General features: G+C 46.9%; 1 protein-coding gene across 1 annotated transcript; it reads left to right on the forward strand.

Moving 5' to 3' along the window:
- Positions 1 to 920: 920 nt before the first annotated feature.
- On the forward strand, positions 921 to 18,321 carry LOC123030325 (solute carrier family 2, facilitated glucose transporter member 11-like). Its single transcript, XM_044444175.1, has 12 exons — positions 921 to 1,076; positions 3,601 to 3,699; positions 4,577 to 4,737; positions 6,081 to 6,205; positions 7,466 to 7,595; positions 7,702 to 7,850; positions 8,678 to 8,859; positions 9,933 to 10,043; positions 11,015 to 11,116; positions 15,306 to 15,381; positions 16,852 to 16,979; positions 18,112 to 18,321. The coding sequence occupies exons 1-12, from the start codon at positions 921 to 923 to the stop codon at positions 18,319 to 18,321; spliced, it is 1,629 nt and encodes a 542-aa protein (XP_044300110.1).
- Positions 18,322 to 25,007: the final 6,686 nt, after the last annotated feature.

Consider the following 25,007-nt stretch of genomic DNA (forward strand, 5'->3'; position numbering starts at 1 on the left):
AACCGCTGCCTCCGGCATGCGAGGCAAGGCGGGCGGTGGCGGGGTGGGGCGCACACGCGGCAGGCCCAAATGGGCATGGCAGGCTGGATCCAGCCCCGGGCCGTAGTTTGAGGACCCATGACTTAGAAGCTGTTCATATTATGTTTAACAGCTTCTTAAAAGCTGTTCTTTTAGGGTTAGGGCAAAGGTTTTGTTCAATTGGTCCTGACACATACAAAATGGTTATTGGTTCATGAGAAAAAAGACATTCTATTAAACAAACCAGAACTCACAACAAATCAGAAGGAGTTGAAGATGCTCCGAATGGTGGAACTGTATATTTCTTTGCTTGTTTAGGACTTTTGTTTGTTTGTTATACACTGTCCATCTACTGGTGTCTTGGGATGGATTACAACAAAGCAACAGAAAATAGGGCACAGAATCCAGTAATACAATAATATGAAAGCCACATTAAAACAGATTAAACATTAAAATAATGGTAAAATAAAAATGTTTTCTCCGGACACAGAAAGGAAAAAAGTGTCAGCACCAGGTGAACCTCTCTGGGGAGCATGTTCCACAATCAGGATGCCACCACAGAGAAGGCCCTCCACCGGGTCACCACCCTCCCTCTCACTTGCAGCATTGCTGAGCCAAGTATTCCCCATCTTGTAATGCATCTGGTTTCTTTTTCCTTGGTGCAGAACTTGGCATTTGTCCCTAGTGAATTTCATTCTTTTGTTTTCAGTCTAGCAGTCCAACCTATTAAGATCACCTTGAATTTTCTTTCTGAAATCACAGGAGAACAATGATCACAACCAGTAGAGAAGGCCGATGTGTTTAGATTTCAGAGTTCAGTAAGCTTCACCTTTTCCACTGTGAAGCGTTGCACTCTGGTGCAGTGCATATATTAATGGTTGATTAATTTTCAGTTTCGACCAATGGAAGCAAGTGGGCACAGCCAAGTAGCTGGAATTCATGACTTGGGTGCTGCAGTTTTTGCCCGCACAGCAGCAAGGAACCCGTTCGGAGGCCAGCGGCTCTTTGCTTCTGCAAGCACGCTTGTGAACCTGATGGAGGGGCTGTGCGCCACACTGGTGAGTCACACATGCCCTGTGATGAGTGTCACCGCCGCGGCCACATCAGGTGCCAGTTGTGCCTCACGCGTCAAACCCAAGAGTGGATCGAGGGGTGTGGGGCCCGGCCTGCACGCGGAGACGCTCCTGCGGCACAAGGCAGGCTGCTGCCACCCGTGGGGCAACCCCCCCCCCGTTCCCCTTGGCATGGAGCCTCAGGCAGTCTGTGCTCCTTTGCGGTGCGACACTCTAGCCAGCCCCTCGGCTTGGAGGCAGGAGTCAAGTGGCCCCAGGTCAGTCTTTCTTCGTCATCATCTTGCCCTGAGGAGGCATGTGAGGTCCCATCATCCAGCATAGCCGCCAGCCTGCCTATCCGATCTGAGTAGTTATTTATTTATTTATTTAGAAAATTTCTAGGCTGTCCCTTTCACCGAAGCCTCGGGGCGGCTTACAAATAGATAAATTAAAATACATAAATAGCAATATAAAATACACGTAATTGTATAAAATAAGTCATCCTGGCCAAAAAACTTTAAAATAAAAATAACATTAGCAATTAAAATGACGCTTGAATAAAAAGGTCTTCGCCTGGCGCCAAAAAATAAATAACGACGGCACCAGGCGGACCTCTCTGGGGAGCGCATTCCATAGATTGGGCGCCACAGCAGAGAAAGCCCTCCTCCGAGTACCTATCCTCCTAATTTCCTTCACGGAAGGTTCCCGGAGAAGGGCCTCTTCTTCTGATCTCAGGGGGCAGGTGGGCATATATGGACGTAAGCGCTCCTTCAGGTAGCCAGGACCCAAGCTGTTTAGGGCTTTATAAGTGATCACCAACACCTTGAATTGGGCCCAGACTTCAATGGGAAGCCAGTGAAGCTGACGGAGGACTGGAGTCATGTGAGCATAACGCCCAGTCCCGTCAACAGCCTGGCAGCTCTATTCTGAACCAATTGAAGTATCCGGACCGTCTTCAAGGGTAGCCCCACGTAGAGCGCATTGCAGAAGTCAAGTCGGGAAGTCACCAACGCATGTGTCACTGTCGCCAGGCAGTCGTACTCCAGGTAGGGGCGCAGCTGATGGATCAGCCGAAGCTGAAAGCGCTGCTTGCCATCACTGTCACCTGAGTTTCCAGTGAAAGCTCTGGGTCGAGGAGCACTCCCAAGCTGCAGACCTTGTCCCTAAGAGGGAGTGCAACCCCATTCAGGACTAGGTTCAGTTCACCCTCTCCGAAGCTCGATCCACCGACCAACAGGACCTCCGTCTTGTCTGGATTGAGCTTCAGATTATCCAGCCCATTACCTCAGCCAGGCACCGGTTGTTCAGCACAGCCACTGCCTCACCTGGATTGGTGGAAAACGAGAGGTAGAGCTGGGTATCATCAGTGTACTGGTGATTCCGCAGCCCACACCTCCTGATGACCTCTCCCAGCGGTTTCATGTAGATGTTAAACAGCAAAGGGGACAAAATGGACCCCTGTGGTACTCCATGGCATAGCTGCCATGGCGCAGAGCCATAGTCCCCCAGCACCACCTTCTGGAAACGGTCATTGAGATAAGAGGGGAACCACTGCAGAGCAGTGCCTCTGACCCCCACTCCCGCTAGCCTATCCAGAAGGATACCGTGGTCGATGGTATCGAAAGCTGCTGAGAGGTCCAGAAGAACCAACAGGGATGCACTCCCCCTGTCCTTCTCCCTGCACAGGTCATCATACAGGGCGACCAAGGCAGATTCAGTACCGTACCCGGGTCTGAAGCCTGACTGAAATGGGTCCAGATAATCAGTTTCATCCAAGAGTGCTTGGAGTTGTCCCGCCACCACTGGCTCCAACACCTTGCCCAAAAACGGGATGTTGGCCACTGGTCTATAATTGGTGGCCATCTCTGGATCCAGTGACGCTTTCTTCAGGACCGGTCAGACTACCGCCTCCTTTAAAGAGGCAGGTACCCGACCCTCCCTCAGAGAAGCGTTAACCACTTCCAAGATCCAGATCCCAATCCCGTGCTTGGCGTTGTTTATTAACCAAGATGGGCAAGGGTCCGATAGGCAAGTGGTGGGACGTACTTGTCCAAGCACCTTGTCCACATCATCAGGCAGCAATAACTGAAATTCATCCATTAATTGTGGACCAGGCGGCGGCATTGTATTTCTCCTTGCTTGTCCATTTGACTTAAAAAACAATGTTCCATGAAGTTTACTTGACTTTATTTCATGGAATTTCCAAAACCCATCAAATAACCATGTGGTATGCTGGTAAAATATCTTTAACCTCATTTGTGCTCCAAGCTGAATTTAATTTACTGGGAGAACCTGGAATGTTCTTGTGCTGAGCTTCATTTCTTCAAATCACTATGGTTTAGTCATACCATAAGAGTATATTTTTTATTATTTATTTTATTAAAAGCCTTTAAAGGCCGTCCACCATAAGCGTCTCAGGATGGCTTACAAGAAGAAGAAAACGAAAATATAAAACAAAACAAGGCTTGAAGGGAGGGATGATAAATGTATTTTTCCTTGGCTTGCTTTTGAGCATAATCTTCCCTTGCAGGTTCAATATCAGATGTTTTTTCAAATGATCCTTGTGCTGGGAATTGGTGGGAGCCTGCCCGTTGGCTATCAGATATCGGCCATCAACAGCCCCTCTGTGGTAAGAGCATCTCCTCTTGAGGAGTGGTTGGCCCCTCGTCTCCTAAGCCAAGGCAGTCCCCTCAGGCTTCACTAGGCCAGCTTGTAGGCACAAGGAATGGGTTGGTGACTGCTGGTTGAACTGAACTTTCATGCCAGTTCTGACTGATATACTGAAAGTATATTGGCTTCAGTTTAACAGGCTAACATTTCCTGTTAATGAGGTTTTCTCCTGTGAATTAATTGAAAGAACAGAACACCCTTTTGGGAAAGGAACTGGTACTCTTGTGGGGAGATTCCTTTTCGGGCACACAAAAGGGTCCCAGGTCTGATCTCTAGGGTCAGAAAGGAAGCCTGCCTGCATCTCCGAAGGGAGACCTGCTGAGGCCTATCAGGCAAGGTCTGAGTTCAGTATAAGGTGGCCTCCAGTATTGTGAGGTTGGATGGCGTGGAACACTGTACTCCCTGTTCCTGCAAGGCATAAGATTTCCTCAGCATGACAAAGAAGGCAATTTTTAATCTAGAGAGGAGGAAAGGAGAAGGGAGGGGAGTGTGTGAGGAGGAAAGGGCAGTGCAGGCAACCAGAAGAAGTGCTTCCTTCTTCTGAAAAGACTTGCTGCGTTTTTACCTACTGCCCCAAAATCACAGTTCAGGAAAGAAGAAATGGCAATCTCAATTGGAAAACAACCACCAAATTGGGTTTAGGGTTATTAGTATTTATACCATGTCTTTTCTATTGAAAAGCAAAGCAGTTTGCAAAGAAATACCATAAAGCCAAGCCCTAAACTATCGTTTACCAGATTATCTTTGGGTGGTCAATGCAAATCCTCATGAAGAGGTAAAAGTGCAGAATGATAATGTAGCCTTAATAATCAAAACACCTTTCTGTTCCATCTCAGTATATTAAGAAGTTTATGAATGAAACCTGGTTTGAGCGAACTGGATCCTCCCTCCACGAAAAGACCCTCCTGTTCCTGTGGTCAGTCATTGTGTCCATCTATGGAGTAGGAGGTTTCATGGGCTGTGTCTTCAGTGGCTTCCTGACCGTGAAATTTGGAAAGTATGGAAACAAGCTATACAGCTTCCAAAGCATTTCCTCACAGCCCAAAACAAAACTCAATGTGCGCAATCCAACATTTTCCACTTTAAATACACATAAACCACTGAACTTGGAAACGCACGTGCATCCAATGTATGAAGGGAGGTTTGGCAGTGGCCATACGAGTCAAGTGAGCAAGGGAAGGAACGGGACTGGGACAACGATAGGACTCTGCAGAAGCCCTGGGACCCAGTCTCTCCTTCCTATCCCCAGCACACTACAGTCAAACCTTGGGTTGCGAGCAACTTGGTCTGCAAGTGCTTTGCAAGACGAGCAAAAAGTTTTTCTAAATTTAACTTGACAAATGAGCAAAGTCTTGCAGTACGAGTATTACCTGTGCTTTGCCTTCCGAGCGTCACATCACAACTGAGCGTCAGTTCTCCTGTCTCTTGCTGCGGGTGTGAGTACAGCATTGTCTCCCTCCGCCCAAGCGAGCCTGTAATTGTGCCCACCTCCCCCCCAGCATGCCTGCAATTGTGCCCCCCCCCCCATTCCACCCATGATGCCCCCTCCCCCCCCCCCAGCACGCCCGCCCCCCCCCCTGAGTGCGCCCGCTTCAAATTTGTGTGATTAAAAAAAAAAATTACAGAACAGATTAGCCTTATTTACATTATGGGGAAATTCGCTTTGATATACAAGTGCTTTGGATTACAAGCATGTTTCCGGAACGAATTATGCTCGCAATCCAAGGTTTTACTGTACTTTCCAACCTCTCTGAGGCCCAGTTGGCACTGTTCTTTCTGCACTGGCTGCAAGGAGGGCCAGGGCAGGAGTTCAGCCTCTGGAGTCCCTAGGTGTTGAGGGAGGTCATAGGCTGGAGCTCCAAATAACACTGTGGCCTCCCCTGTACCTGCAAGATTATCCTTTCTTGAATTTTATTAATTCTATACCAGTATGTTTCAAATTTCCAGTGTTCGAATTCCTGTGTCATTTAGCTATTATTTTATTATTGTGGTTATATTGTATTTTAGCATAGCTGTAACTTTCCTTGTAACCTTGACATTGAAAAGAATCTATAAAATGACAATGCAATCCTATGTCAGAATTAAATGCCACCGAGCATAATGGGAATTACCTGGGAGTAGCTACCCTAAATGGAATTATGACTCACCACTATATGATGCTCTTTTCCAAACATGGTGGTCATGATGGCAGAAAGGTGAAGAATGCAAGAATGCTCTGGCGAGTGCAGGGGTGTCGTTGGGGTGCTGCAGACTCAAGGGGGCTGTTGCTCTGTGGAAGAGAAAGATGAGTAATGCTATTTCCCCCTGCTCACCTGTTTCCTGTGCCGTGGCCGGATGCAGAAAGAAGAGCCTCCTGGGCACAGACCTGCTCATCCTAGTAACAGCCCTTCTTGTGGGGCTCAGCAAGAGAGCCAAGTCCTTTGAGATGATTCTGATCGGTCGATTCCTCTTTGGAGTGAGTGCAGGTAAGACTTTTCCTTCGTGCAAGCACTCCCAGAAAATCGTTGAGGGGGCAAGTCGCTTTACACATGACAATGGGAATCCATTGCATATTTGGTGTTATATATGTTTAGCAGAGGAAAGCCTTAAACAGCAGATTTCGTTAATAAGCTTTTGTTTGCACCTGAATCTGTTAGAAACCACACTGAGGGACCCATAAACAGGGTCCACAAAGGTCCATTATGTAACTTGCACGAAGGAGTGATATTTGTATGGTCATGCAGGATATCTTGGCTGAAAAGGAAAGGTTCGTTGTTGGCTTGTTAGCTTAGAGAAAGGAGAAGGAAGCGCACATGGAGAGGCGGGAACTGGCCCAGTGACCCCTTTGCCTTTCCCTGTGAGGTGAGAGGAGAATTGAACAGTCTCAGTTTGTCTGTAGCATTAACCCTTGTACTCTCTGGCTACAGGCAGAACCATGTAGTGTTAATACAGGTATTGGGTTCTTGAAAAGTGCAGGCAGAAATATCCCAAATGGAAGAATAAACCAGCAGCACGTCATTAAGAAATAGGCTAGTAAATACCTGTCTGTATGTATTTAGTTGCATGTATATGTGCTTGTATATGTAAAATTACTATAACTTTATATAAAATGACTACATGTTTGCATATATACATGTATACAAAAAGGAACTGCACCCCATATAACCAAACTCAAAGCTTCTTGTGGGAAAAAACTGAGGTGAAGTAGGAACTGAGCATTTTGCCATCCACTAACTAGCTGGACCTTACCAGTTCTCTGTGTACATTCTTGGCTTTTGGCAAAGGACTCTAAAAGCAAATAGTTCGTGGTCTGTGTTATTTGCTATTAAATGCCTTTTAGTGAATTCACTATAGGAGCAAGCTGTTTCTGATGCCAATTAAGAATTTTTTGATTCTAACCCTAATTCTTTAGGTATCAATAACCACCTGAAAGTGCTTTGGGTGTATATGTAAAATATTGAGCAAGCAGCCTGGGTGTGAGAGAATTGAGATCTGAGAGTTTTGGCTGTGGGGGCTGTATAAAAATGTAAATAAATAAATAAATAAGTTTCATAGAGTTGGAAGGGGCCAGAGGGTCATCGGGTCTAAACCCTTCCTCGCAGCAGGACTCCAAGTTAAACAATCCCTGTCAGATAGCTGCCCAGTTGCATTGTTAGGGTAGATGCAACAATTCCAGTACCAGAAAACTTTTGTGGCATTGTTTTATTCTTGAATCTTATTTTTATATTGTCCTTCCTTCTTTCCAGGGTTCTGCATGACCATTCATCCTCAGTATGCTGGTGAAATTTCCACCAAGAAGCTACGAGGATTTGCTAATGCCACATCAGGATTCTTTTGGTCCCTGGGAAAATCCTTGGGCCAAATTCTAGGGCTCAGGTACACAAGCATCTTTGGAAAGGAGAAAGGAGGTGGTGCTTTCCTTGGAAAGCTTGGAGGCTTTGCCTAGGCACGGCTCCCGATTTCTGGCTCTCCTGCTCTCCAGGGAGCTTCTGGGAACAGAATCCTCCTGGCCGTGGCTCCTGGCCTCTATCGGTGCGATAGCCCTGCTCCATTTGCTGGCCCTGCCGTTCTTCCCTGAGTCTCCACCATACCTCTTAATCCAGAAAGGGGATGAAGGAGGCTGCTTGAAGGGTAAGTTTTTCACAGGGTTCCTTAGCAAATTGAACACAACCGCCTGAGATGTAAGCCGTGTTCACCAAGACAATAGGTAATTGGGGGAGGAAGAAGGGAGAGATGGAGAGAGAGCCAGAGAACAATGTATGCCAGCACTTAAAGGATTCCCATGCCTATCAGTTCTTTTTCCCAAATCACTCAAACTTTTTCTCTATAGCTTAAGATTGGCTCCCCCGCCCCTCATTTTATTAACTTTTGCCTCATTTTTCCTCTGGGGAGTTCAGGGAAAATATTGCCCTCTTGTCCTTGTAACTAAGAGGTGGTTTAGGATGAAAGAGACTAACTGAAGCTAATGAGATTTGAACTGGGGTCCATTGGCTAGTTTGGAGCTTGTTGGGAACCTATTTAAAAAAACCCCTGAAAGGGATCACTGAAGAAGAGAATCAGGCTAGGCAAATGTAAAGCATCCCCTCTTAGCCACATCTCCTTCTCCAAAAATGCGCCCCCCCCACAACTTTGTATGAGGGACGCTGCTAAGATATACAAGTTTCACGTTTTATATTCAGTATGGCTCTTAATCTCTGCTACCTGAGATGATTTGGAAGCCAAGGATAGATCAGAACACAGTCTTGTGTGGCAGATCACCCACCCCCATTCTCTCTCTGATCTTAGGCCCACTACACAATTTACTTCTTTAGGAGGGATAACTTGTTTCAGCATTTCATTTGTCTGTGCTCCACTGAGGTTATTTGGGAAGGAGAAAGAGCCGGGGTCCAGCAGCTCCCTCCCAGCCCCTCCACTTCTGTATCTGGCATGAAGACATCTCCTCTTTTCTGTTTGTGCAGCCATGCACCAGCTCTGGGGCCCAGGGGACCATCAGGAGGAACTCAGTGATCTGAAGAAGGAGAGGGACACAGGGTGCAACACACTAAGTGCAGGAGAGCTGCTCAGAAATGGAGGCCTGCGCCGACAGCTGCATATTCTTGTTGCTATCATCCTCACCCTGCAGCTCTCTGGTATCAATGCAGTTACGTGTCTTGGTTCAATGCCTGGAATATTTCCCCTGGGCATGGTCAGAAAGGTGGCAATGTACTATTATTATCATTATTATGCACTGATTATTTATTTCCAAGGATCCTGTAAAGCAGATTAGGTTAAAAGTCAGTGACCGGCCCAAAGTCATGGCCGAAGTGACACTAGAACCCAGGTACTCCGATCTAAAACCCCTACACCTCACTGTCTCTCCTAGAGTCCCGCCTTCACATTTTTTGGCTTCTCTAAAGAAGTTATTTGCCTGAAAGCCCCAGAGCAGGGGTCCTCAAACGACGGCCCGCCATGCCCATTTATCCGGCCCGCCTCAGAGGTCTCAGACTCGCCGCACCTGCCCCTGCCGCCGCCCACCTCGCCGCGCACCTGGGGAGGTGGGGGCTTGCCTGTGCAAAGATCATTTTGGACTTGCTCAGAGAAAACGATCTCCAAGAGAGCCAGCCGCTGCCTCTCTGCCCGCCCCTGGGCGCGCCGGCTCCCGCCTCGCCTTGCCTCGCCCGCGCGCCCTGGGCGTGCCCCCCACCCCCTCATCGGCCCACACCCAGCACAGGCACCTTTCAACTGGCCCCCATTGAAAAAGCTTGAGGACCTCTGCCCTAGAGCTATGAGGCAGCAGGCTGAGTCCTGACTGGCTGGACTAGATTAGATAATGAGGGGTGAATATGAGAATAACAGGAGGCAAAACAAGGAGAAACAGGTTTAGAATGTGGAGTGTTAGACTGTTAAGTGCCAGGAATGCTCTCTGAGTCTTGGTTCCAGAAGAAAATGAGGCTTCTCCCTCCCAGGACATTTGCTTCTGAAATAACCACTGAAACTTTAAGCAGTACTTACGGGCAGTCCAAGGACCCCAACCCAGAAAAAATACATCCAACAAAATCATACAATGCACACCTTATATTGTGTATTCACCTCTGCCATTCTGTATATTTGTTGTGGCTAGAGCAGAACTGCTAGCATGTGCAAATCCAGAGTCCCAAAAGCTGCTGAGAGATGCATATTGATCTGCCAGAAAAAGGTTTTTGCCCTCTTTGGCATCAGTCTGTTTTTCTATAGGTCTATTTCTATGCATTTGAAGTGTTCCGCAATGCTGGTTTAGAAGAGGACCTCATTCCTTACATGGCACTGGGCATTGGATTCTGTGAGCTTGCCTCTTCTTTGCTCTGTGTAAGACCAGACTTTTTATTTTGGAAGTGTGACTCCCTCACTCTATTGCCTCACTTGCACAAATATCTTTTATCATCATTCAGATGTTTATAGTAATATTTCCGAACCCTCTCCTACAGTGATCAGTGCATCCTCGCTTGTCACTGGGCTCTTGTGATGCTATGCATCTTTGGTCAGTAAATTAGAATATCATTGAGAAATTAACCTTTAACCCCTTTTTCCTTCCTCATCTGGGCAACCTTAATTCCAAATCATCCTAGTTTAAACTTTTCAGCATCAGGCATCTCGAAACAACTTGTCAAGACCAGTGAAAAAGCAAGCTGTCAGGGCAGGAGACAAGGCTAGTGCCCAAAGGAAGATGTGTCAGTTTCACCAGAGACGGAAATGGGGGCAGTACGAGAAATGCCAGTGGCATGAAGGCTGGCAAAATGTCAATGGAGGGACAGTGGTTTAATAAATGTTTGGGCTGTTGTATGCAATTGAGGTTTTAAACATGGATTAGAAGGTTTTCTATTTTAAAAAGAAACATGAATAGAAATTTCTTTTTTCAATCTATTTTAAAAAGATTTAAAAAAAGAATGATGGCAGGGAAAATGCAGGAATCCAGTGCCTTAGGAAGAATCTGTTCAAGATTCTTAAGAATAAATATACCAATACACACAAGGAAACACTACTATGGGCGGAAGTGTCTGTTGTTGAACTTATACCCTTTCTGAAATGTCCTCAGCTCTGCTGCAGAATGTGGCATTCTGTCTCCCAGAGGGGCCTACCATCTGCTCTCCCCTATATTTGCTGCTTGCATTATTATTATTAATTATTATTTCAGCTTCAAATCTGTTTCTGTTTTAAGCAACATGTTCAGTGAGGTATTTTATAGCAGGAAAAATAATGTGATTTTTAAAATAGATTTATACTCAGAAATGTCCCAGATACCTGCTCACAGAAAATTGCCAATATTTTCCCTCCTTCAGATTTTTGCCATTGAAAGGTTTGGCCGGAGGCCCCTCCTGTGGAAAGGCTGTGGCATGATGGCCGCCATGCTGCTCCTCCTCACTGTGACTCTGTCTGTGCAGGTAAGATGGAAAAGGCGCCTGGGCATTTCTTTCTAGTGCTCACTGGGCCACAGAGCAGGCTCAGCACTCAGCTAGCTCCTCTTCTGTTGAAATTAGGAAGGGCGAGGAATTAGCTGCCCTACGGTTTTTGTTTTGCTTGGAACATCAGGGCTTCACTCCTGCTGAGAAAGGGCCCAAGTTTTCTCTTCTTCCCTACTTTCTGTCATGCTGACAGAAGTCAGAGGGAATTAAGAGAGCTAGGCAGCTGCATTTAGTCCTATTGATCTCACAAGCGGAGAATCATAGAATCATAGAGTTGAAAGAAACCTCTAAGGCCATCAAGCCCAAGGCCCTGCTCCAGGCAAGGCACCCCTGATAAATAGCACCGGGCCAGCTGCCTCCAGGGCGGGAGTGCCCACGTTCTCCTGCACAGTTGCTCCGTCTAGCCCGCTTTTGGCTACAGTGGCGCCTCAGCTCGTGACTGAATCGGGTTGTGAGCAAAAATTTCATTAAAATTTTGACTCAGGTCGCAGACCCTGCCTGCACTGGGTGGCGACCACGATCGTGGCCACCCCCCATCCCCCCACCCTGAGTGGGGAGATGGTGCAGTCATGCTGAGGGCAGCGGGGTGGGGGAGATGGCCGAGGTCTTCCCTGCACAAGCACAACTGTGATCCCAGCCACCTGCCCCTCCGCCCCCAGCACGACGGCGCCTGTCTCCCCGCTCCCCAAACGCACACGCGTTCTCTCCCGTCTCTCCCTCCCCACCCAAACGTGCCAGGATGACAGGCGTGTGCAGGGATGACAAGCGCTATCACAGTCGTGCTGGCGTGGGTGGGGGAGGTGGCCGCTATCTTGGTTGTTCTTTGTCACTTTGCTTCACATTGTTGATTTAAAAAAAATAGTTACTGAATGGATTAACCTTATTTACGCTGAACCTTATGGGGAAATTTAACTTGGTTCACGACCAATTTGAGTCACAACCAGAGTCCTGGAACAGATCAAGTTTGTGAGCCAAGGTACCACTGTATTTCACTAATAAAATGTCGCTTTGTCAAAGACTAAGTTATCCACTAAGTTATCCCTACTTGTCAATACTGAGTTGAGGACAGCCAATTCTCTTGTTCCTACCTCCATTTTTTCTAGAAGAAAGTTATCTGCCATCCATCTTTCTTTTCTTTTTTATTTAGAACTAAATTCATTTAAATAGGGATACTTGGCAAAATTTCTTTTAGGGGACACTTGGCAAAATATATCTCCCAACAGAAATTGGGATAATTGAAGTTTCATCCTCATCTTACTAAGTTCCTTGAAGTAGATTCCAACTATTATTTTATTTTTATTTCTTCACTTATTTATTCTGATTCAGGTGCTCTCAATGGGGCTACCAGATATTCTTGATGAGGCTATTCAGAAGAAGAAAGCAAATTGCAAAGTAATCTCTAAGGAGGAATTTATTGTCTTTCCACAAGGGACAAAAAATTTAGGAGGGACAACCCCTTGCTATTGCAGGACATTAAGTCACGCCATCTCATTTGGATGAGTGTCCAAACACTTTTTGAATGTCTGCAGTGAGAGAGAGTCCAGAACTTCCCAGGTTCCTTTGTGGTACTCCCCCAACAGTCACAGAATTCTTCCTAGGGTCTAGTTTAAGTCTCGTTTCTTTTAACAAGTCCAATATTCCATGTCCTACACTGGAATGAACAAGAAGAGATCCTGTCCTTCCTCTTTGTGACAGCTTAGATACAGAGTGCTATCATATCTCCCCAAGTCTTCTCTTCTCAAGGCTAAACATGCCCAGTTCTCTCAGTCTCTCCTCACAGGGCTTTGCCTCGTACGGCTTTGTCTCCGGTCCCTGAATCATCCTTGTCACCATCCTCTATACCCTTTTCAGCCTTTCTGCATCTTTTTAAAACTTAGGTGTCCAGAAGTGCACACAGTACCACCTTCTGGAGCCAGTCATCCGCATGGGGGAAAGCACACAAGCAAGCAGCACAGCACTCCTCTATTCCCAGCTCAAACCGTTTTCCCAGGAGGACACAAAGACTGATGGTACTGAGAACCACTAAGAGATCCAGAAGCAGCAGCAAAGTCATTCTCGTGCTGTCTTTCATCCAACATAAGTCACCATACAAGGGAACCAAAGCTATTTCCTTGGCAAAACCCAGTCTCAGCTCCTACCAAAATCGGTCCAGATAATCTAAGAGTTCCTGGAGCTTGTGGGCCAGATAATCCTGGGGAGAAAAGCACCTCAGTGTTGGGAACCTGTTGGATATATATTTGGTTATATATCGGTTCAGCAGTGTTAACCATTAAACAGCAAATTTCGTTAAGAGGCTCCTGCTTGCACCTGGAGTCATCAGGCTCTGTGCTGAGAGGCTTTTAAACAAAGGTTTTTAAAAAGGCTTATTTACTTGGAAACGTCCATTGGTAAGATGCAGAAGGGAGACAGGTTGGTATATTCAGGCAGGAAGGTCCATTTTTAGCTGGCTAACTTGATGATGATGTTCGTCCATCGTTTTCGATGAGGACCTTGACATCTAACGGGTTGTGAGCTGTCCACGGTGTGTCTGCAGGTGGCTGATAAGGCCAGTACAGGCACGGAGTGTTCTGCCACATGTCAGGCAGACATGTGTGGGCACCACTGTTGCAACGTTTGCAACTCTGGATTTACGGAGCGCTCGCTTCTCTTGTGCTATGGTTGTCCTTCCGGCTTCAGACGTTTGGCAGCCTTGGTGGATCAGCGTGCGCCGTGTCGATCGGTCTTGTGCCAGTGTCTCCCAGGAGGTGGTGTCGATAACCAGGGGCTTGAGAGAGGCTTTCAGCGTGTCTTTGTATTGCTTCTTTTGTCCCCCGTGCGATTGCTTTCCTTGAGACAGCTCACCATAGAAGAGCTGTTTGGGGATGCGGTGGTCTGGCATCCTTGCAACATGGCCTGCCCAGCGTGTCTGGGCTTTCATCAGCAGCGTGTGAACTGACGGCAGGCCTGCTCTGGAGAGGACCTTAGTGTTTGGCACCTCGTTCTGCCACCGGATCCTCAAAAGTCTGCGGAGGCAAGTCGTGTGGAAGTGGTTCAGTTGCTTAGCGTGCCTCCTGTATACAGTCCAAGTCTCCCTGGCACACATCAGGGTAGTTAGCACTACTGCTCAGTAGACTTTAAGCTCTGTAGCAAGGCTTATTCCACGGCGGTCCCACACTTTGGTCAGCAGTCTGCTGAATGCAGAGCTTGCCTTGGCGATTCTGCAGTTGACCTCGATGTCAATTGTCACTGCGCGGAAAAGGGTGCTGCCAAGGTATGTAAATTGGTCCACTGCTTGCAGCTTGTGTCCCTTCACTGTGATGGTGGGCTCTTGGTATTGGGCTTTCGGAGCTGGCTGATGCATCACTTTGGTTTTCTCTGTGTTGATGAGGAGGCTGAAGTTGTCGCATGCTACTGCAAATTTGTCCATGCTGGCTTGCATTTCCTGCTCTGATCCAGCATTCAGGGCACAGTCGTCAGCAAAAAGGAGGTCTCGTAGCACAGTCTCCTTTATCTTGGTGACAGCCTGGAGTCTTCGCAGGTTGAACAGTTTCCCATCGGTCCTGTATTTCAGGCTGACTCCCAAGGAGTTGTTCTGAAAGGCGTCTGTCAGCATGGCTGAAAACATTATGCTTAACAGGATCGGTGTCCATTTTTAGCTGGCTAACTTAGAAGAGGAAATGAGGACCATGCTGCTTCTCTTCAGGCAAGGGGGTGGGGGACAAATAGTCATGTGGTCCTTCTGCCTTTTCAGGTGTGGTTTGAGAAGAAAAGGGGCAGGAAAGGTACAGCTCAAGTAGACAGGTCAGCCTCCTTTTGTCTATACCATTAACCCTTTCCCTCCTACTCAGGACAGTGGGCAGACCCATGCAATGTTAATGCAGGCAGTGCTACATATATGTAACACCCTTTCTTAATATTGCATGCATAAGTCAGTCTGTTCTGCAGGTTAATGAAATTATCTCTGGCTAGTGTTTTTATCATAGTCTCCTCTATGTAATTGCTAGAAGCCTTTTGCTACCAGCTTTCTTGTGTAGCATTCTGTGTTGCTGCCCGTATTTTATGGCTCTTTCTGCCAGATGGGCCCACATCATGGGGGGAGTGAATAGTCAAAAGTATGGGGGCATTTTTAGTTTTGTCATCCTATTAATACCCTGTAATAATCAACTTTCTCTTTGTTTGCCTTTCCCAGAATACATTTCACTGGATGTCTCATTGCAGTATCATCATGGTCTTTTTGTTTGTTGTCTTCTTTGGCATTGGACCAAGTGAGTATAGGAGGTCTTTCCTCAAAATAAGGCATGGTGATGTCTCACCTATGTGCCTGCCATTCGCGATAGGTTGTACATTGCACTGGTAATGCAACATACAGGCAACTGTTGGGAAACAAGGAGCCAAATGACCAAAATGTCAGTCAGCAACATTCATGGAAGCGTAGACACAGAGTGAGTCAGAAAGGGCGTCCTGCAGCGGCCCTCTTGCCGTATGTGGTCCCAGGCTGGGGGTCCTGCTGGGCCCCCGAGGCCTCAACAGCCCCAGCCTCCCCAAGCAGAGAGGACCTGTTTTCCAGCTCCAGATTGGTGCAGGAGAAGGAGGAGGCCGTGCTGGCCTCCCCCTCCTGAGGGTGACATGCCTCCACGTCTCTGGGGCTGCTCCTCCCGTGGCCTCTCCCTCAACCCTCTGTCCAGAGGGGGGCTGCTCCCGGGGGGCCTGGAGGGCTCTCTCGGCCCTCAGGCACTGCACCTCCTCCTCCAGGAGGGACACCTGCTTGCACCCAGGACAAGTGTAGCCCTGCCTCTCCTGGGGGAGAAGGGCGAACGTGTCGCAGCTGTCGCAGCGGACAGCAACACCCGTGACTCCCGCCAGGGCCATCTGCTGGTCTGCCATTGGGAACCCCTCAGAGGCCCTGCCTTGGTCCCCCGCCTTGTCTGTCCTGCGCTGCTCTGCTCCTCACTCGCCCAGTTCTCCCAGACAACCCCCACACACACACACACACACAAGGATAAAAGAAAGAAAAAATAAATTGGAGGGGAGCCAAGCCCCCAGGGAAGGGACCAAGGGATGATGCCTTATCAGCCCCTCAGGCCGGTGGCCCCGCCCCCTGCTTCCTCCTGGCCCCTCTGGCCCCGCCCCCTCCTCTCCGCTCCCCCCCCCCCGCTCCTCTGCCCAGCTCCTACTTGCCTTCGCCAGCCCCCTGGCCACCCTCGGCACTCCCTCCCAGCCTCTGCCCCTGCTGCTCTGCCAAGAGGCAAGAGCTAAAAGGGCAGCAGAACTTACGAAGCAGAACTTTATGAAAAACAGCTGCCCATCAGCACTTCCATGATCGGTTTGTAGGAAAAGTTGTTCAGTGCTATGCTGGTTAGCTAACTAGGAAAAGGAGAAAAATCTACATTATTGGTTTGGGAAGGGAGAATAAGAAGCATGTCACATTTTGTCTATTGTGTCCAATCTAATCATCTTGAACTGAGCCACGACAGTCATATTGAACTGCAGCTCAAAAACTCTGCAATTTATCACAAGTGCATATTGCGACCATAACAAATTAATATGGGCTATAGCTTAGGATAGCAGATTTGATGAATAGCAAATATACCAGCCTCACCACCTACTGCACCAAATCACCATGTGAAACTGACATTGCAAGCCATCCCCACCTGAACGGCGCAGTGTTGCTCTCTAAATCCTGAGCTAGGGTTTGCTCACCTAATAAAAAAATTCCTACTTTTTTGCTGCCTTAGGTGGAGCCACAATGTCTGTCATGATGGAAATTTTCAGCCAGTCCTCCAGACCAGCAGCTTTCATGATTGGTGGCTGCCTGAATTGGGCAGGTCTCTTTGTCGTTGGAATAACCTTTCCATTTGCTGTGGTTAGTTTTACAATACATAACTGCTGCTTTTTTTCCTGCACTCTCTGTTTCTCTTTTATCTGATTTGCAATTTATATCCCAAATTGCAGCCCAATTGCCACTTTGCCATTTACAGTTACAGTGTGACCGGAATAAAGCGGTCCTTGATTCAGTAAAGAGGAGACTATCAGGTTTCCAAGGAGAGCCCTTCTCAAAGAGATCTGGCTTTAAAGACTATGCATGTAACATTTATTCTATGATATGAAGAATAAGAAGTATAAGAATATAAGTTCGCAGTCATCAGCAACAGTATCAAGAGGCCTCATCCACACTTGAATTAATGCCACTCATGCAGCTAATAGACCGTCTCAGTGATCCATCGGGACTGTGGGTGACCAGTTTGGCGCTGTTCTAGCTCACACGGACTTATCTTGTTATGTTCCTTTCTCCAACCACTCCCGGCCTCTCTGTTTTGCTGCAAAAAATACTCAGTCTGGTCAGTCCCATAAAGCTTTTTGATTCTCCATTTTCTTCTGGGTCTTAGGCCTTCAGGGACCCATACACACTGGAACAACAGTGTATTTACAAATCTCCTTATATGCAGAACACCTTTGCCAGCCATATTCAGGTTTTCTTTGAGAAGGGAATTCAGAACCAAGAAGGAGTAGCCACTGAGAAGTCCCTCTTTGGAGCTTTTACCAAAAGTGATTGTGTTGGCAGAACAGAACACCAGTCATGAGTGTATTTTAAAGGAATTGGGGGAGTGATCCTGACTGGGACTATTAAAGGAGGGACATGATGAGGGATTGGGTTTCTAATATTTTGCTACTCCTGCTGCAATCACAGTTTGGCTTGCCAGGAGCACAACCTTCTCTGAAGGTAGTTGTGAATTGACCATTACTGGCAGATAATGTGGTATTACCTTTGAAGAATAAAGCAATTGGCTAACACAGATGGTCTTTTTGGTCATTGCGCACATTGGGAATTTAGAGAGTCATTTTTAGGGTGGGCCATCGGAGCCACTTCACACACATCTAATAAATATCCAGCATTTTAATAATTGATTTGGATTGGGAGATGCAGGAAAACTCACCATAATCTACCTGTTTGACTTGTTCATAGTAATGGCTCTCTTATTTTTGTCTATTTACAGGAAAGTCTGGGCCCCTTTTGTTTCTTCATCTTCATGTTTGTCCTAGTAGGGACATCAATGTTCTTCTACATGTTTCTTCCAGAGACTAAAGGAAAATCTGTGATAGAAATCACAGAAGAATTCAGCACACAGCCACCTTTTGGAAAGAAACTAGCTTCTCTTCTTAGGAGAGATTTCCATGAGGATCATTCTGTGTATACAAACTTCTGAGTCAACCAGGCTGGGTCAATATAAAAACAGTCAGTAAAGTAATCACTGGGACAAACCTGCTTCACCACACACAACTGCTTTTGCAATCCTAGTGTTGAATTCAGACTGCAGCAACATTGCCTGGGAGCACAAAAAACTTCCACTCAGTGAGTGGGGACATGGCTCCATCATGCTGAACAAATTATAGATCATGTTTCATCCAAATGCTGCCTCAAACCTTCATAAGGCCAATTATGGACCATTTTCGATAATCCATCCCTGGGGATTTATGTAGATGTGGTTTTCTGATGCTAAATTCAGTAATTGGTCCTGCAGAAGATCTATCTAATTCCTAAAATGAGGAAATGGGTCAGTATGTAGGTACCAATACTCCCGAATATCCTTGGCCAAGCTGGAGTTTCTACTCCATGCTATTCTGCAAAGATGGTGTTGAAAAAGCAAGGCTGGCATCAAGAACTTAGGTGACAGAACAGCTTAAGAATTATAAAATGCAGGTTAGAGCCTCTCTCGGGGCCAGTGCTCTGGCAGTGACAAAGGCAAAGAGGCACACTGAGCATTCAGGACATGAAGACCGGCCCCGTGGCTCACCAGACTGAGCCTCTGAAGGCCTGCTGTGCACGGCCGCCAGTCTGTTGCTCTGCTTGCATCAACCCTTAGGCGACATGGTCAGAAGCACAGGCAGGGCCTGAACGGGAAAGTGCTTCCGCGCACGTGGCCGGGGCTCCCAGTGGCTCTGGCTGGAGCGGGGGGCTCTGGAGGGCAGAGCAGCTTTGCCAACAGAGAACTTCTTTGGTATCCAGGATTCAGTACTGCCCTGTGAAGGCAAGAGGTAGTTCCCCGCTGCCGGGGTAGGGAAAGGTGCTAATGTAAGGGGTAAATACCAGTAGCGATGATACGGAGGCAAAGTGCCAAGCAGTACAGTTTAATTCGTTCTTGCAAGAGCGGGCGCCCACCACGCAGGCAGCTCGCCGGTGACACACAAGACATTGCCTTGTATTCCCTGTTCCCGGCTCGCAGACCCCGCCCCTTTTCTCCCACTGGCTGGGTTGCTAAGAGGTCACAATCTTCTCTGTCCGCCTACATCATACCACTCCTTGATATGCTCCCCCTCCTGCTCATACGTCCCACGTTCATGCTAATGAGCCCATTACCTATGAGAGGTGTGTCAGTTACTATTCATGCGCCTGTTAAGCGTGCGCAGTTCCTTCTAAGAGTTCAACAGGTCGGCTTGGTCTTGGAGCCTCTCACTTGATGCCAACTTGTTTCTAAATCTTGTGGGAGGATGAGATCGGACGAACAGGCCTTCCTCCAGGCTCATTACGGCCAGTTGTAAAAGGCAATCAGTTTCCTGCTCCCCTCCACTGAAGGTGACAGTTTTACCACTGCCCCCCACTTATACCCTCTCTGGTATTTTTCAGGACTTTGATGTAGGAAACACTATTACTTTTAGTACAACTATTTACATGATTCTCTCCTCAGGCCTTTTGGCCTTAAGGAACTTCAATGATCCTACCCTAGCCCTGTATTTCACCCTTTCTGTGTTTTCACCTTACCACTTAGTAACAGTAATATTTCATTTCTCACACTAAGAACAAGAACGACACAAATTTCTTCTAGTATTTGCTATGTGGGGAGATGTGAGGGATGAGCACAATGATTGAGCAAAACAGTGTGTCTTCCCTTCTTCTTTTACTTACCTGTGTTAGATGTCCTGTAGTTGCACTTGGGGTATGGTGAGCCACCTAAAATACAACTCTTGCATATGACTTTAGAAATGCATGCAAAATTTAGAAATGCCTAGGATTGCCTTAAATTTCACAGAAGCCCTCAAATATGGAATATCTCCTGGTTTTTGTTGCCTGGGTAGGACACAGCCCAGTTTGCCAAGAAAAAAGTTGTAAACCAGCGTGACACTGCTAAGTCAGGGTAAAAGACTGGAAAATTCGGATCTGAACTGGCCTCAAGAGAGATGCATAGGTCTATTTCGGCCAGACAGGCAGAGAAACAGAAGGTAGTGATCAATTTGAACAGATGCATGCAGGATCTTGCATTGGTGCACCAGATTTGTTTGAAGAACATTATTGGGATTCTGGTTTTTGAGCTAAACAACAAGTGAACTGGTATTAGATCCCACTGTTTGAGACAAAGCTTTAAAATTAACCAAATATTTGATTAGCGATGGATACTGTAAGGGAATTATCTTAACTTTTAGCAGCTCTGATTAGGAAAAGGAAGGCCCAAAAAGGCAGGAAGGGCTGATTTGACTTTCAAAGTTATAATAATTATACCTCTACTTGCTTCTAAAATGGAGAATGTGAGGAGTCTAGCCTCTCGAAGTAAAGGCAATTTTTCCTCTAGTGTCAAAGAAGGCAGCTTCCAGAGTGATGAATCACTTAGAGGAGGCATGTGGACTATTAAGAAACTTAAGTGTTCCTTAAAAGATGGAAACAAACCATTGCAGTGAGGAAACCCATGAGAATTGTGCTTCTGACTCATTAGAATGGTCAATGTTCAAAGAACTGTTAAGCTGTTAATTAAACTCTCTAGTAAGAAACAGTGTACTATCATCACCAGATTGTCTCACTTACAGTCTATGTTGATTCATATGCAACATCATGATCAGCAAAATATGCAGGAAATAGTCTACTAACACATAAAACCCTTATGCGGCTTTGAAGGCCAGCCTGCTACATTCCGTGGCAGCACTTTTATCCCAGTGTCCTTTAGGGCTCTTCACTTAGTACTTCCGCTCTGCTCAAATGCCCCAACTTGTCTGAAAAAGCACCACCATTCCTTTCATCCGGAGAGGCCCGATATGTGGGCTTTACAGCTTCCTTAGTCCTGCATGGAGGACAGCAGATCTCTGGAGTAACTAATGCCTGGTGGCTTAGCCAGGACTTTGAAATCTCACACTCATGGTTATGGTCTTTCTCAATGTGGTAGAATCACTTTCATGCTGGGTTCAATCTGGGATCGGGGCTTGCCATTAAGGTCACACTCAACTGTGTCCACTGTGAGGCGTCAGGCACATGTGTGACGTGTGGTGAACCCACTCTTCTCCTGGCACTTTCTCCACAGAGGATGTGGATGGATCGTGTTCTTTCTCTCCATAGGCCTCTTACACCTATAGAGAGCAGGCTGCACTGTGAGTCTTTATATTTGAATCCAATTTGAAAGTCATTCAAACTCTCCTTCACCACTGATAGGAGCACTCAATATTGTGTGCCATTAAGTGTCTTACTCAGAGTAGCCCCATTAGCTCATGGAATGTGAACAATCTCGCTTCTCACACATTGCGGTGAGAACTCTAAATTGTGGATGCTGCAGAAGTCCCACTCAGATGTCGAGTAAGAATGGAAAGCGTCTGCTTTTCCATCACTTCAAAAGAGCACCCCTAAGAGCTCGCACTGTAAATGTCTACACTCAGTGTGTGATGTTGGGGCATGTGTGTGGACTGGTGAACTCGCTCTTTTCCTGGCACTTTCTCTGTGGAGGATGTTGACGGATTGTGAACTGCCTCTCCATAGTCTTTCAAGTGGAGTTGATGGTGCAAACAGACATTCAATTCAAACACGATCTTCATAGGTCTACTTCACGTAAGAGCTTTGCAGCTCCCTCAGTTCAGGGTGCTCATCTTAATGTGGATGAAATTGTGTTTCCTTTAGTGAGTTCGATTTGGTTTTTGTTCCTGTCAATGGAGGCTTCCAGCTCAAAGCCTCACTTTGTGCAGAGCACAATCCATTGACATCCTCCTTACTGAAAGAGTCTGGAATAAACTGGGTTTGCCAGTCACCACGTCTATGCCCCCCCATACTCCCCCCCCCATACCCTCAAATCCCAGTGTGACCGTAGAATTGAACAATGAAACAACACAGGGGTGCTTGACATAGCCAGGCAGGGTGTGGTCGGGACCACCAGGGACTTTGAGGTCTTGGGGAAGAAACTCAGGGAGCTGAAGGCCCAAGTGGCTTTCTCGTCAATCTTACCTGTCCGGGGATTTGGGCCAGGAAGGGACAGGAGGGCCTCCGAGGTGAACGACTGGCTTAGGGTGTGGTGCCAGAAGGAACGCTTCGGGTTCCTCGACCACGGCACCCGGTTTCTTGCCAATGGACTTCTGGTAAGGGACGGGTTGCACCTCACGAGGATGGGGAAAAGGTCCTTTGGAGATGCTCTAGTGAGCTTCGTCCGGAAGACTTTAAACTGAGTCGGGATGGGTGGGTTCAGACCCCCCAGTAACGTGTCTGCACTGGACAAGTGTGGGGGGAGGATCAGGGCTGTGGAAGCAGGGCAGTGCTCTGGAAGGCAACGAAGGTGCCAAGGGAAAGAGAAGAAGCCAACTCCTGGTGGACAAGTCTGCAACTATAGGGGCCAAACTTGCGTTTGTCAAGTACGATAAGGATGGTGACGGAATGGTCTATGTCTTGGTGTGCATATGCCCAAAATACACCACAAGGGAAAGTTTTCTTCTACAGGATTTATTCCCAAGAATAACGGCTGTCAACAAATCATTCCAGATTGTACACCTGAGCTGTCCTCAGTTGGCCCTTTTGTACGTTGATCATTAAATGGTTACATGTAGCACAGTTGAAACTTTCTAATAGGTTACAAAAGTAAAAAGTTTCAATGGCATGATTTTTCCTGCCAGCTTGCCAAAGCAGAAAAAGCAGAAAAACATGGGGGGGATGCTCTACAGGTGGGAAGGATGGAGTGGGTTTGATGTACAAATCTATAGGTACAAATCATAACTTCCATACGTACAATCATGCAATAATTCACACACAGCCAGAGAAAAACCCTCTTTTCTAGAAACCAGCATGTGTGCATCCTTGAAATGTAGCTGACATTAACCAGGCACCATTCCAAAGAAGACTAGTTGGCACTTGACTTTGGCCTTTTCTTTGTTATCTGTTACCCATTTGCCTTTCTTATTGAGAAGCTGAACCATCATTTCTTTTCTGTTTTTTACTGTGAACTTACCTGTTGTTTTTAGTGTCCCTTGCTCTCCTCAGCTCACTCTGAGCTTTAGCTTTCTTGAGCTCATGCCTGCACTTCTGTACCACCTGCTTGTATTCTTTTCATGTCTGACCTTCCTCCCACTTCCTATATCCTTTTCTGTTTTCACATCAGTTCCAAGTTTTTTGTGGTGCCACATTGGCTTCTTTTGTCATCTGCTATTTTTTGTTTTTTGTTTAGAATTGTTTGGAATTGTGCCTTTAAAATTTCTTTTTTCATCTTGGACTCCTCTGTTCCTTAGGGTCACTTACCACAGGACCTTACTTATCATTGTCCTGATTTTATTAAAATCAGCTTTCCCCATATGCAAAATACATGGTGGCTTTCCTCCATTTTTGCTTCCTTTAAAATCAAGAACTCAAGTATGTTGCGGTCACTTTCCCCTAGAGTACTTTATCTATTAAGTTATCTCTGTTAGTCAGTATTAAGTCAAGGGTAGACAACCTTCTTAAGTTCTTTCCTCCATTTCCTGTGGAACAAAGTTATCTGCCATGCACGTCTAGAAATGCTCGGAGGGGCCACCTTTGGCCGAATTTGTCTCCCAACAGGCTTCCCCCATTACTACTACATTGTACTTCCTCGAAATAGTTGCACTTTCCTTGGTTGAGTGGTTGGTAATGGACCCCAACTATCATGCTCCTTTCATCCCAGCCAGGACCCAGAGAGTGAGCTTGCTGCAAGAACTAGCAGAAATTGGGCCAAACAGGTTCAGGAGGAGGACCTGAGCACTCCAGCGGGCACCATGCCTGTTCAGAAGGTACAACTGCGTTGTTAAGGAAAGAAATGGTGCGGGCTATTGTGCCAGTTGCGAAGGGAAGGCTGCACAAAGGAAAGAGAAGGGATTGGTGCTGCTCATGCAGAGACACCTGAAAGATCAGTGAGGCACCCTGAAGGAGGTGGGGTGGCGGCTGGCGGGGGGGTGGGGGGTGTTCCCCTTTGTCCAAGAGATAGGCAACACCAGCAAAAGTAATTAAAAACTTACCTTTTGTAAATACACACCAGCAATGCGGAATGAGCTCATCCCTTGGGAGCCAGTTCTCCTTCATTCACCCAACATACCCACTACATAAATTTAAGTTGGTAAGGACAGAAAATGGTATAACAAGTTGCATTTCTAAATAAAGGCAGGGTACATCCATTTGTAGAAAAAAAAACATAAAAAGGAAAAATTTAGTTACTTTAGTTCAGGGTTATCTTGACGTCTTTCCTTGGTGTCAAAACAGCTTCCAGGCTTATCTTTACATATTCTGACCTTTATTTTATATGTTTGGCCTTCTCGTGTCTTAGGATTATTTAGAAACATAGAAACAGAGCGAGTCAGAAGGGGTCTCCCGGGCCATCTAGTCTGACCTCCGGCACCAGCCAGCTCCGCTCACAACATGCCCACCATGTGGACGTCCAGCCTATCCTTGAACACCCTCCCTGATGGGGCCTCAACGACCCCCCATGGAAGCCTATTCCACACCCTCGGGGTCCTGACTGTCCGGAAGTGCTTCCTGGCATCCAAACGAAACCTTGGCTCCCTGAGCTTTGCACCGTTGGAGTGCGTCCTGCCTCCCTCTGCAGGGGAGAACAGGTCTCTACCCATCTCCATGTGACATCCCCTCACATACCTGTATGTCGCCAACAGATCCCCTCTGAGTCTCCTCCTCTCCAGGCTGAAGAGGTCCAGT

This window comes from Varanus komodoensis, unplaced genomic scaffold, assembly GCF_004798865.1.
Source record: "Varanus komodoensis strain SLA01 unplaced genomic scaffold, ASM479886v1 scaffold44_3, whole genome shotgun sequence".
Classification (NCBI taxonomy): Eukaryota; Metazoa; Chordata; class Lepidosauria; order Squamata; family Varanidae; genus Varanus; species Varanus komodoensis.